The sequence below is a fragment of the Colobus angolensis genome, unplaced genomic scaffold (genome assembly GCF_000951035.1).
Source record: "Colobus angolensis palliatus isolate OR3802 unplaced genomic scaffold, Cang.pa_1.0 Scaffold30, whole genome shotgun sequence".
Lineage (NCBI taxonomy): Eukaryota > Metazoa > Chordata > Mammalia > Primates > Cercopithecidae > Colobus > Colobus angolensis.
Genome location: NW_012116266.1, coordinates 8,064,306 through 8,077,709, shown reverse-complemented (window position 1 = coordinate 8,077,709; position 13,404 = coordinate 8,064,306). Strand labels below are relative to the sequence as shown.

Genomic DNA, 13,404 nt, shown 5'->3' with positions numbered 1-13,404 from the left:
AAAAAAAAAAAAAAAAAAGCACCTCGCAGTGCTTACTCCTAACGCGTGGAACTTGTGTCGACATCCACTCTCGGTTACTGCATACTCAGTCACACAAGGCAAAGCAGGAAACAGCGAGCTGGCAGCCTCACCGACGAGTCTCTACTAAAAGGGACTCCCGGAACTAGGGATGGGGACTCGGCCTAACACAGTGAGTGCCGGCTATTGGACTTTTGTCCTGTGACAGCTGAGGCAAAGCCCAGGGCTATCCAAAGACCACGGGAGGGGGTGTGGGAGAGAAGCGCCGCGAACAGCCATCGCCCAGCACCAAGTCCGCTTCCAGGCTTTCGGTTTCTTTGCCTCCATCTTGCGTGCGCCTTCCGGGCGTCTAGGGGAGCTAAGGCTGAGGTGTCAGCGGCAGGAGAGTCCGGCCGCGACAGGACGGTACGTGCCCCACGCTCTAGTCCCCGCCGGCGGCGCCGGAGCTGTCCCAGACCCCAAGCCCCGACGCCCGGCCGTGAATCAGCGTTGCAGCAGGCCCTGCGCCTGCCGCTCCTCACAGCCCTGCGCTCCGGGAAACTGCAGGTGGTCGGCAGTGGCCAGGGGATGGCGGGGGCGCTTCTGGAACCTGACTCAGTTTTGTAGATTTCTTATCTCGGTTGTTTACCGCGGGCTAAGCGGAATGCCCCCGCTTCCGCTTCCGCCCCGCTGCGAACCCCCGAACCCCTTCTACCGGCAACTCCGCCCCGGATTCCCAGAAAGGGGCGACCTGGGCCACTGCGGTCCAAGCTTCACCCCGATGGACCTGAGAGACCGGAAGTAACCCTTGGCTAACTCTAGCCGCCCCCTGCAGCCGCAGCCGCAGAGGCCCACCTGCGAGCTTCAGTGGCGGGTCCTCAGCGTCGTGTAAACTTTGCTTAAAATGATCGTAAGAGTTCAATTCTTGGAGTGAACTATTGAGAAGATCTGGCATTTTTCCTTTCGAAAGTTGTTGGGAACGTGGACTTTCCCAACAGTTGTGTGTGCGTACGACCTCACTCAGTGGGAGCCGCCGCCCTGTAGGGAATTTAACAATAGCCTAGTCAGGGCTGTTATTTTCCAGAGCAGTTTAATATCTATTTTGCCCAAGTGCAAGGAAAGCTTGTCTTGGAAAAGCTGGGAATGCCTGACTGAAGAAAGGTTTTTAGAGCCTTTTAAAATGAATGTTTCTGTTATTTTTCCACCGCGTCAAAAGGACTGGGAAATGTAAAATGACTTCAAGATGTTCTTATTTGAGAGTGTCCGGATTTGGACAGAAGGCCATGTTCTTTTAATATTAACAGTGGCACGCATTAGAACAAAGGCCACTGAAATTCAGAATCAGTTTTTGGCTCCACGGAGTAGGAAGTAAATTCAAGGACGCCAGAGGTCTTGCGAATGTTTTAATTGGTTGACATTTGAAATTTGTTCTTAAGCAAAGAAGGGTGAAACCAGTAGGGGGTTAGCATATAGCATAAGTACAGCTTTTTGAATATCAACAAACTGCAATAATCTAGAACTGAGAGCGGGCTCTGGAAAGTTTGACCTGCTTTAGAGAGAGATTTCAGATAAGAGGAACGGAGTTTTTGGCCCTTTTCGGGTTGGTGATTCCCCTAAATAACCTTACAAAAGGTTTGTTTAACAAAAAACCTGGCTCGAGCTCCAAGATCTTTTTTTTTTTTTTTTGAGACAGAGTTTCACTGTTGTTGCCCAGGCCAGAGTGCAATGGCACGGATCTCTGCTCACCGCAACCTCCGCCTCTCGGGTTCAAGCGATTCTCCTGCCTCAGCCTCTCAAGTTGCTGAGATTACAGGGATGCACCACAATGCCCGGCTAATTTTGTATTTTTAGTAGAGACGGGGGTTTCTCCATGTTGATCAGGCTGGTCTCGAACTCCCGACCTCAGGTGATCCGCCCGCCTTAGCCTCCCAAAGTGCTAGGATTACAGGCGTGAGCCACCGCGCCCGGCCCAACTCCAAGATCTAAACAAAAAAGACTGGGTCGAAAGGAAGTTTTGAATGTTTACTGTTTGCTTTACATACATTTAATGTTTGTAAATGTTTGCTTTACATACATTTTCTTGTTTTGTTAATACTTGTTTTACTTACAGCTTTTGGGTCAAATGTCCTCGTTAAAATGGCTTTCTCTAGCGACTTTATGTTTTACGTTTCTGTTTGTAACTGACATTTGACCTCCTTACTTGCTTCCTTATACCGGTTACTTGCTTCCTTGTACTTGCTTGCTTCCTTGTACCGGTTTCCAAGGTGAAGCCATTTGCAGGGTCGCTGGGTTTCCCCCTCCCCCTGAAAGTCTTGCATGACCCGGGGTGGGCGGGATAAGGTGCAGTTTTTTGAGCGTTGGGCTGGGGGCCTCCAGGAAGCTGAAGCGGAAATTGCCTAGGCCCCTGGGGCATCGGAGGTCCTACCGCAGCTCCTAGTAGGTGGTGGGGGCGCAGCGGCGGTCTCCACTCAGTCCTGGTGGGGCCGCACGTAACTGTACTGAGATATGCATAAGCCCTTTGACCACGCATGGAGAATTTTACCTCCCAGAGACACGCGAGTGGCCCTGTGCAAGTTTCAACTGCGAGGGGGCGGGGAATTCCGCACACAGGATTCGAGAATTTATGTCTTGTGTGGTAACATTTCAGCCGGTGGGCGGCGGGGATTAGGCGTGAAGCGGTTCAGTAGGCAGAGGTTTTCGGACGCCCTCCGGCGAAGCCACCTGTTGATGTATTTGACTTTCTGTCCTTGTTCCTTGTCCCATCTGGAGCATTTCCAGTTCTGCTTTTGCGGAGCAGCAGGTCTGAGCTTGTCCGGCGAGGGTGGGAGTTGGTCCCGGCGGAGATCCAGTGGGAAGAGCCGACGGCTGCCCGGGCGTGAGTAGATCGAGAATCCTGCCCGATCCCCCGCCCCTGGGCTGGTGTCGCCCTGGGCTTCTGGGACGTTGGGGCACTGTCCCCCGATACTGGCAGAAAATAATTGAGTCCTCGCTTTTGGCCCTAGGTCTCTTCTTTGAGCCTCCAGTGGACTCACAACACTCTGAGGCATGTTGCTCTTTCAAATACCAGGAATGGACTCTGGGGAATGGGGCACCCTTGAAGTCTGATTATTTCTTCCCTGTAGAGCCCCAGGGGCTAATTAAACTCGTGTTTATGGACTCCAGTGCCTCCTTGCCTTTAATTCAGTATAATCCTACCAACATTTATTGAGCTTCTCTGGGCCAGGTAGAGTTCTGGGTGCCGAGGACATAGAAATGGATCTAAACTTGGTTCTTGTCCCCATAACCTCACAATATGGTTGAGGAAGACTCAGCAGTTACCTACACAGGTAATTTCGAGTCAAGGTAGTTTAGACAAGATCCACTGACAGCCTGCCTGGGGGAAGCCTGTGGGCCATGGTGGGGCAGTTATGACACCATGGGTTCTTTTTGTTTATTTGTTTGTTTTGTATTTTCTTTTAGTATGCCCAGGTAACTTGCAGAACCCAAGTGTTCTTTCTTACTATAGATCGGTGAGGTGAAAAGCACTATCATTATTGGAATGCCCTGTATCTCCGTTATACTCTCCTCCTGTCATCTCCCCTCAGAAGACTTGACACCCCACCCTGGTGCCCTTTCTCTGTACTTTCATATGCTCAGCGGCTGTCTTTGTACTTGCTTCAGGATTGTACCTAACATTCTGTACTGTAATGCCTTTTCTTCAGACACTCTTCAGTCAAGTTGTATTACAATTACCTGGGTTAAAATACATGCAAAGTAAATAGAGAAAACCCCCAGGGGTTCATTCCCTAGAGATAACCAAAGGTTCCAGTGTAATGTTTTTTCCCCCCACATTTGTGCTCTCAGATACAGTCTTTTACATATTATTTTTAAAAAAATGCTCATAATATTTTTGTTTTCTAGTTTGCAAAATATTGCATTTTTTAAAATTGTGTTTATTTACAACCTGCTTTTTTCTAAAAAAGATTCAAGGTGGGGCCTTCTTTTTTTTTTTTTTTTGAGGTGAGATCTTGCTTGTTGCTCGGGCTGGAGTGCAGTGGTGATCATAGCTCACTTCAGCCTCTAACTCTGGGCACAAGCGATCATCTCACATCAGCCTCTGGAGCAGCTGGAACTACAGGTGTGCGCCACCACACCCAGCTGCTTTTTTTTTTTTTTTTTTTTTTTTTTTGAGACAGAGTCTCACTCTGTCGCCCAGGCTGGAGTGCAGTGGTGCTGTCTCTGTTCGCTGCAGCCTCTGCCTCCTGGGTTCAAGTGATTCTCCTTCGAAAATTGCTTGCTTTTCTACACTTGTTCTGTATTTATGTTCCTTTGATGGTCTCCACTTCTAGCCACTTTCTTTTTTTGGTGATTTAGGTTTTTGGCCCAAATAGATAAACATCTTCTACATTATTTTTCTCTTATTCTCGATACTGGGTTGCCATCTTTGTTGATTTAGTACTTGTTTTGAAAGAGAGAAGCTACACACCACTTGATACCACTTTCATCTGCATACTCAAGATAATTTGTATCTTCTGCAGTGAGCTCTTCAGTTGAAGAAGTGAATCATTTATATGTATATTTATATACTTTAAAAAATGTAATTGAAAAATCCTCTCATAGTTACTTACTCCAAGGTTTAAAATGTTTCCCAGGGTAATGAGTTTCTTTAGTCATGTGACTTTAGAAATGGGAACCAAAGCTACCTTTCCTACTTGTGAAATTCTTGAGTTTTCTCCTTGAACTTCCTTTGTATCTTCCCTTTGGCTTATATATCTGTGTTTTTTGTTTGTTTTTACTTGCAGCTTTCAAAAGTAGTTTTCAAAGTCAATGAGATTGTTTAAAAGAGTAGGTACCTGACAGTCTCTTGCTTGAATACTATCTGGTGAGTAAACCAAATTCCCTGCAACAATAACCACAACTTGGAATCAAGAGTTAAATGAAAAAAGTAACTCCTTCACCATTTACTGAGCACCTGCTGGGGCTAAGGAATGGGAACACGTAGATCTCTCTCTGCTATCTGGAGTTCCCTTTCTGGTTGGAAAACATAGAAGCAGCGCAAAAGTTTCGCTCAAAACCTTGGCCGTGGTATGCTATTGAAATCCCATAGTTCAGATTTTATACTTGACTTGAGTTCTATTCTAAGCCATGGCTGGATTATTTTAATCTGGCAAATAATCATAAGGCTGGATTATTTTAATCTGGTAAGTAATTGTAAGGTTGTGCTCTGTGATGGAGCTGTTAATAAAATATGTGGTAGCACAGGCAAGTTGTATATAGCACAAAGCTATACCCCCAGAGGAGACACTATATCAGTTGCTGTCTGCCTAGGCTTTCTGTAAACATGCTGGCTATCATTCAGCCTAAATGTAGAATGAGTCTATCCCTTTAACCTGGGTAGTCACCAGGAATGTCAAGGAACCTAGAACAAGGAACCAGGCAAGAGATGAGAAACTAGGGGGACGGATGAGTAGGTACCAGGGATGGTGATGAGACTGAAGCAAGTGGGGAATTTTAATTTTCTTCTCTACTTTTCTCTATTTTCCAGATTTTCTTAGAGCAAAAAGCAGGTAGTGCTTTTTACAGAAAATGAATGCTATATAAAAGTAATTTTAAGAACTTTATATCTCTAGTATTATGTACAATTTCTGACTTTGAACAGAGCTATCTCCCAAAGGGCCAAGTTTAGCCCTTTAGTTACAATGGAGAATCTGTTGTGTAAACTGAGCAAATATACCTGCCAAGTTGAAATTTAATTTAAGCCAATCTTGTCTAGATTAACTTAAGAGAATGTCTCCTAAATATTTCATTGCAGTAATGTAGCATAATTGATAGTATGCTATTCTCTTGAATAGATGGGATTGTTTCTTGAGCCACTTTTTATTCCTTTGATCAAAACCTTGAGGAGAAGGAATGCCTGTTTTCCTGACTGCTGTTGCATGAAGTTAGACATCCAGTTCCTCTAAAGGTGACATCAGATGGTTTAGATACCTAAAAAGAAGTGAGGCTAAGCCATAGGTCTTCTTCATACTACCTGAAGTTGAAACCTGGTCTCTAAACTCAGTCTTGGCTGAAGCATTAAAATCTGACATCTTGCTTAAACTCAGGCAGCTTGACCTGTTGTTCATTTTTCTCTGTCAAATAAATTGAAGCCTGGTAATAAATTGATGATGAGTTCCAAACATCCCCTTGGTTGGATACATTGTATTCTCCCCACTCACAATGAGGTCCTGCCAGTGTCCAGGAAGTTTTGCATGGGGACTTACCCATCCTCTTAGAATTACATTGCAAGTCACTCTAAAGCAATAGCATTGTTAACGCATGTAGTTGCAAAAGCTTCCTTTCACAAGCTCACTCTTCTGGATCCAACAACTAGGTTCCAAGTATGGTATCTTAACTACACCACCAGCTCCATCTTGCTTCATTGTATGTTATGAAGGGATGAGTAAGCATTACACATGGGCTGCAATGGTCCAGTGATGACCAGTCTGTTCAAGACCCAAGACGGCTGAGCTTGGCAGCCCTGGCCATTGTTTACCACAGTCTAATGAATATGAGTAAAAGCCTATCTATCCCCAAGGACCTCCACATATGACAGTACTCAACTGAGTCTCACATAGGATAGAATAAGATAAAATGCTGGAAGAGAACACAAACAGTGCTATAAAGCAGGAAGAGATGACTTGATTTGGGGATCAAGACAAGCTTATGGAAGAGCTATCTTGAAAGATAAGATATAATTTCAGGCACAGACTGAGAGGAGGGAAGGGGCTTTCCAAATGGAGGCAAATGCTTGAGTGAAGTTGCTGGGACAGAAAAATACTGTCCGGGGACCATTGAGATATTTGTTGGTTTGGAGTTAGATTATGGGTTGGGCTGAAGTGGGGATGATACTCTTAGTGCTTGAGTTATGTATCAGAAGTTTGTCCCTAGTGTGATGCACAATTTCTGATTTTGAACAGAGCTATCTCCTGCAGGGCCACTCTTGGACCTTTAGTTACAGTGGGCAATTTGTTGTGTAAGCTGAACAAATATACCTGCCGAAGTGAAAATTAAAATTTAGTTAAGGGCACTACATCAACTGATTTACCTCCCTTGCTCCTGGTGACTTTTCCCATGTTTCTATATCCAATTAGATGATGATTTATGATCTTTTGATCTAGATGCTTTCTCATTTCTGATTCATTCTTGTTTTCTGCAGCCTACATGTAACTGTTAGGAACCAAGGAAGTTATTGGAGATACTGTCTGGTTGGAATTTGTGGGAGCTTCCCTGAGAGTCATGAAAAGGCTGTTCTGTCTTAGTCTGTTGTGTGCTGCTGTAACAAAATACCCACAACCAGGGTAATTTATAAAAACAGAAATTTATTTCTCACAGTCTGGCGGCTGGGAAGTCCAAGATCAAGGTGCTGGCATCTGGTGAGGGCTGCTCCCCGCTTCCAATCTGGTGCCTTGAACACTACATTCTGCAGAGGGGAGGAATGCTGTGTCTTAACATGGCAAAAGGTGGGAGGGCAAAAAAAAAAGAAACTCCCTTTGTCAACCCCCTTTATAAGGTCATCTAATCCTATTCAGGAGGGAGGCGCCTCCAGGGAATGATCACCTCTTAAAGGCCCCACCTCTTAATCCTATCGTATTGGCAACACCTGAACTTTGGAGGGGACACATTCAAACCATAGCAGCTTCATCAAAGAATTTTATAAAATATAACTTCTAATTTTATGTCATTTTATAATTGGGATCATCTGTTGTTCTGCACACCAATAGAGTAGGAAGGTGAATTTTGTTATGTTCAGGATGAATGCACAAAACTTCTGTGAGATGGCCACATTCTACTTTACCCAGAATTGTGCAACCTCTTCTCCTTTTAGAAATTTCTGGATGACACTTTGTTTCATGTTCACATCTCCACTGGGGCTTCCCAGACACCTGAAAGTTCAGGTTTGCATGCTGCTTTCTGCAGCTGGCAAGGCAGGTTTCTCCATTGCCGCCCAGTTTGTGGGGTTGCTTAGAAATTACATTTGCATTCACGCCACAGCTCATTGGACATGACATTGCTTTCATGCCATACGATGACCTTGCTTCACATAGAGAAGCAGTAGAAAGAAGGGAATGTTAAATACGTCTTTGGATGGCTTAGCTGGTCCTGCTGCATGCTTTGCTACTGATTACAGGGAACAATATGTGCCTTTGATGGAGGTAGCGTTGGTGTTCTGTGAGAAAGGTTGAGAAGCCTGACTACACTTAACTGCATTTGCTGACACCTGGTTAGGGCTAATGTGGGTACCAGGGAAGTGTGTTAAGTGCTTCAATAGAGGTGTTTTGTTTTGTTTTGTATTTTTTGAGGCAGAGTTTCACTCTTGTTGCCCAGGCTGGAGTGCAGTGGCGCCATCTCAGCTCACTGTCAACCTCCACCTCCCAGGCTGAAGAGATTCTTGTGCCTCAGCCACCGAGTAGCTGGGATTACAGGCATGCAGCACTATGGCCAGCTAGTTTTTGTATTTTTAGTAGAGACAGGGTTTTGCCATGTTGGCCAGGCTGGTCTTGAACTCCTGGCCTCAAGTGATCCGCCTGCCTTGGCCTCTCAGAGTGCTGGGATTACAGGTGTGAGTCCCTGTTCCTGGCCAGTTCAGGCATGAACTTTAGAAAGTTCACTTAGATGGAAGGTAGATTTGGAGAGGGTAAGGTCGGAAGCAGGGGAACATAATGACTAGGGGAATGAGTTTGGATGAGAGATGGATGGTAGGCACCAGCACTTAAGGGACAGGTGCAGAAAGAGTATGCTGAGGAGTAGGAGAAAGTTAGAGAAGGGTCTGTGTAGAATATAGTGGTGTGAGCTCAGCCAAGGGAGAAGAGTTTCAAGGAGGGATCAATTAGCAGTGTCAGCTGGAGTTGAGCAGTCAGTTGAAAGAGGACTTCCAAGTTTTTGGATGTGGCAGCCAGGAGGTCACTAGGGCCTCAACAAGAGCTGTGTCATCAGGGCTGGGATATTAGCAGGGGCAAACAAGGCACTTGCTTCAGGACAACATGTAAGGGGGTGCTCAAAAAGTCATCAACATAGATAATATTTTAATGCAATCTTTTAAAAAACAGACATAAATGCCAAAAATCTATGATGAACAAAATACCAAAAATTTAAATAAAGACAGCATCAGTATTGCTGATTGTCCCTTTTGCCTCATATTCCAGTATGGCTCAGGACTGAGTGTGGCTGTGTAGAGGAGATGGTGGGGTGAGGCGATACAGGTGGAGGCCTGCTGAGGAGTGAATTGTGGTTGAAGAAACTGAAGCACTGAGTACAGACTGTTCCTTCACGAGGTCCCAGCTTTATGTGAAAGGGAATAAAGTGAAAGGATGGTCGGTCTAGGGGACCCTCAGGCTTTTTTGAGGGTTTTGGCTTTATTTTTTAAGATGGAAGAGACTTGCACATGTTTACGAGCTGGGAGAAGCTGTCTCTGGAGGTAGAGAGAGGATGATGAGAGTAGACATAGGGACTTAGTAGAGACAGGAGGGCACACAGGGAGACTTAGCCCTAGGCAAGCAGAGGGACAGCAGGGACCGGCTGGGGCAGTGGAAAGGTAGAAGGTGGCAGGAGTTTGTGCCTGATACATGGATGAGAAATGGCATTGGAGGTGGTGTTGGGATGGAAGAGAGTGGTGCAGGTTGGAGCACTCCTTGAAGGGTGTAGGAAAGGAACTGACCAGAGTCGTCTTGTAAATGAAACTGTTGAGCAGCCATAGGGCCCGGCTCAGGAAACCAGCAGGGTGTGGTGGTAAGTAGTTTTCAGATTGTGTTATCTCTTCTCCCTTCCTTCGGAACTACTTGCTACTCAAGTTGTAGGAGTGTTAGAGGCTTACTCACTAAGGCAGGAGTGCTGGAGTGATCAACCATCCCTGTTTGCCTGGGACTGAGGGGTTTCCTGGGACTGGGTCACCCTAGATGCTGCAGGGCTGGCAGGCAGGAGGGAAAAAGGCGAGATAGTTGAAAATGCTGGCCAGAGTTTGTAGCATGCGCCCTTTGATCTCTGGGTCTCCACTGTCAGAGGGTCTTTGAGCTCAGTTCTAGTGGCAGCCTCCTGATCCTCACTTCCCTGGCTGAGTCAAGGTTGTTCCAGCAGCCCCAGGAGTCTTTGTTAGAATCCCACCCCAGAGCCCTTTCCTCCAGTCCTCTCAGCAGTTTTGTTGGTTCCAGTATTAAGTGTAATTTCTATAAAAAATGCCTGGAGTATTTCTGTTTCCAGAACCGGATGCTCCTGTTAGCTAGTGTGTGAAAAATAACTCTGACTTGCCTAAGCTTTGTTGGCGTTTTGAATAATAATTGGCGATAGTCTCATGACTTCTGCAAGAGAAATGAAACAGAAATTGATCTCAGGTTTTATTTGCTCTTGTTGTGAAGGTCGGGGACAGTTTGTCCCAGGGTGTGGGTGTGGAAAAGAAGGGGAGATATAGTCATTAAATTAGAATATGCCTGTGAGGGGAGTTAAGGGGAATTCCTTTAAAATTCTAGAAAACACACACAGTTGCCAATTTTGTCTGACTGGGGAAAGTGAACCGCTGAAAACACTGCGGGGAGAAGTGAAACTAATGGAATCTTGATCAGTTAGGATTGGGTATTTGAAAGCAGGGAAGAAAAATAATTGGGCTTGGAATTCCTTTTGCCCTTCATCTGAGTAAGGTGAAGGCAAGTGAGTATTCAGAAGAAGTGAATGGGACGCTGAGTCCGGCAGCTCAGGTTGGGTGGAGCTGGTAACTGATGGGCACAAGTCCTTTTACTGCGCTCTGAAGAACTCACTCATCTGGGTGTGGTGGCTCACACCTGTAGTCTCAGCATTTTGGAAGGTTGAGGCAGGAGAATCACTTGAGCCCAGGCGTTTGAGACCAGCCTGAGCAACACAGTGGGACCCTGTCTCTACAAAAAACTGAAGACCTTATGAGCTTCCCTAGTCTAAGAGTAATTTTTATGTTAGTTTCTTGGCTTGGGCTTAAAAGAAACCGCAACAAAGTGGTGATTATTCGGACCCCAGCCCTACCTCTCCCTAGTATGCTCTCCTTTCTCAAGTGCCCAGCACCTCTAGCCACAGTGAACTGCCTCCAGCATACACACATGCTGATATTTTGCTGCATCTGAGTGGGCTGGCTCCACACGGGATCTGTAGTTTCCTTTTGATATTTTCTTTCAGTGTGCCAGATGCTACCACTGAGTAATCTAGATTTTGCTGCCAAACTCTACCCCCATGAGCACAGAGGGAAGACAGTATGCCAGTGCTCTTGCTGAGTGTGCGTGACTGGGTGTGATGGTTGGAAGAAACAAACTGAGCAGATCACATTTTTTAAAATGATTATCTAATTTGTTAACTCTTGGTGGCATTGTTATATTGTTGATATTTATGAATTACAAAAGTTAGATGACTGTGAAAAAATAGAGAATTAGAGATTAAAGCACTGTTGGCCTGCGAGTGGAGTATAGATTTGGGCTTTCCAGAGCACATAAAATTTGTATTTATCTTTCTGAGTGCCAATTTTTCCACTTTCATTGAGCAAATTTATTTTAGTAAATTTAACTTAGCAAATTTAATTTCTCCAGTTATTTACAAATAATCATATTAAGTGAAGTTTGGATGAATGGGCACGCCCATTTCAAATTTCTAACATATTTTTTTCCCCTTGTTCTCATATAAAATTTTCTATTTATGTGTTTTTATTTAAGATAGCTCAAATCTTTTGTGGACTGATATTGTATGTAAATAAATAAATGGATTCAGTGCTTCTTTCACTAAATACAGCTAGATAAATATATAAATATACTTGAACACAAATACAAAGCAACCATTGGCAATTTAGAGTTGGGTTGTGTTTCCACTTATTTTTTGTTAATAAATTTGGTTTTAACCTGAAATACTGTCTTATAGGAACAGATAAAGAACACAGGAGGTGATTTAAGTTTTAGCTGTGAAACTTAGAGTAGATAGGTTAGCAACTTAAATTTTGCAAGAAAATAGGATGTTTCAATGGAAGAAGTTAAGAACACACCCATTGCATGAGCTCCTTACCCCTCCCACCCAGCCCCATCCCCAGAGTGAGATCTTTCCCCAGATCCTCTGTAACTTCCTGATGTTCCACTGAGAACATCAGAAGTACTGATGGCAATTGCTGCCATGTAGCAGTGCATTGAGAGTCAGGGCCTCTGGCACTTTCGTGGGGCTCAGGGTCTGAAGACGTGATCCAAACCTGACAACTTGCTGGCAGGTTCTGTGAGCATTCGTGATGAAGTTGTGAAAAGGGCTTGGGGTCTAGGAGGATGGCAGCAGAGGTTTCTGCTTCCGGGTGTGAGTGAGGGGCTTTTGAAGTAGGAGAGCAACTAGAAAAAAGGAGTGGCATAGGGACAGAAACTTCTTTTCCCCATTGTTTGTTCAAGGCCATGTGGGTGGAGTCATTGAAGTGGAGATTTAACCCTGTGATACAAGTTTCCCTGGTTTAGTCAGGCTGTCTGTCACTGGGCTTTTCCCTCTTCCTCCAACTACATACTACTTCCCTATTCCTCCTACTGAGGTCATTAACCCCTTAGTTGTAATTTTCCCTGTAACATGCTTTACATTCTGATGAATTCTGAAAAAGAATGTGGGGTTTCCTAGGAGATGATTTCATCTGTTGTTTCATTTCCTTTACAATGTAGGTTTTCTTCTCTGTCGCTTTGGATTAGTCTGACATTTTGGCTCTGTCTACCAAGGATCCCTTTTTATAGACTTCTATAGATCCCTTTCTATAAAAGTTAATCTACTTAGGTCAGGGAGACCACCAAGAAAGAAAGAGCCCATACTTTCAATCTTAGGCGTAAGGTAGCTTGATAAGATTTTCAGAAAAATTCCCTTTTAACCACAGAACTCCCCCACTGGAAAGGATTCTGAAAGAAATGAAGTCAGCCCTCAGAAATGAAGTTGACTGCCTGCTGGCTTTCTGTTGACTGGCCCGGAGCTGTACTTCTGCAGACCCTTGTGAGCTTCTCTAGTCTAAGAGTAGGATGTCTGCTGAGGTCATCCATCAGGTCGAAGAAGCACTTGACACAGATGAGAAGGAGATGCTGCTCTTTTTGTGCCGGGATGTTGCTATAGATGTGGTTCCACCTAATGTCAGGGACCTTCTGGATATTTTACGTGAAAGAGGTAAGCTGTCTGTCGGGGACTTGGCTGAACTGCTCTACAGAGTGAGGCGATTTGACCTGCTCAAACGGATCTTGAAGATGGACAGAAAAGCTGTGGAGACCTACCTGCTCAGGAACCCTCACCTTGTTTCGGACTATAGGTAATTCATCAACTCTTCCTGAGGCTGGATAGGTGGGAGGGATTGAAGTGTCTCAGACTCTACTGAATGGCAGAAACGAGGATAATAAGAAGTGCACCCACTTTACTGTCTCTGCTCACTTATCCAACTGCCAG

At 44.9% G+C, this 13,404-nt stretch overlaps 2 protein-coding genes across 2 annotated transcripts in view; both read left to right on the top strand.

The window, feature by feature from the left end:
* The first annotated feature begins 32 nt into the window (after positions 1-32).
* The window catches only part of CFLAR (CASP8 and FADD-like apoptosis regulator), a 59,545-nt gene continuing 46,173 nt past the window's right edge, over positions 33-13,404 (top strand). Inside the window, exons 1-2 of the mRNA XM_011950009.1 lie at positions 33-423; positions 12,851-13,270. Of these exons, the coding sequence (XP_011805399.1) occupies positions 12,990-13,270 (281 nt within the window). The 5' untranslated portion in view covers positions 33-423; positions 12,851-12,989. The remainder of the gene's footprint in view (positions 424-12,850; positions 13,271-13,404) is intronic.
* Positions 2,502-3,205, top strand: LOC105517473. Its single transcript, XM_011950010.1, has 2 exons — positions 2,502-2,872; positions 3,000-3,205. The coding sequence occupies exons 1-2, from the start codon at positions 2,503-2,505 to the stop codon at positions 3,203-3,205; spliced, it is 576 nt and encodes a 191-aa protein (XP_011805400.1). The 5' UTR covers position 2,502.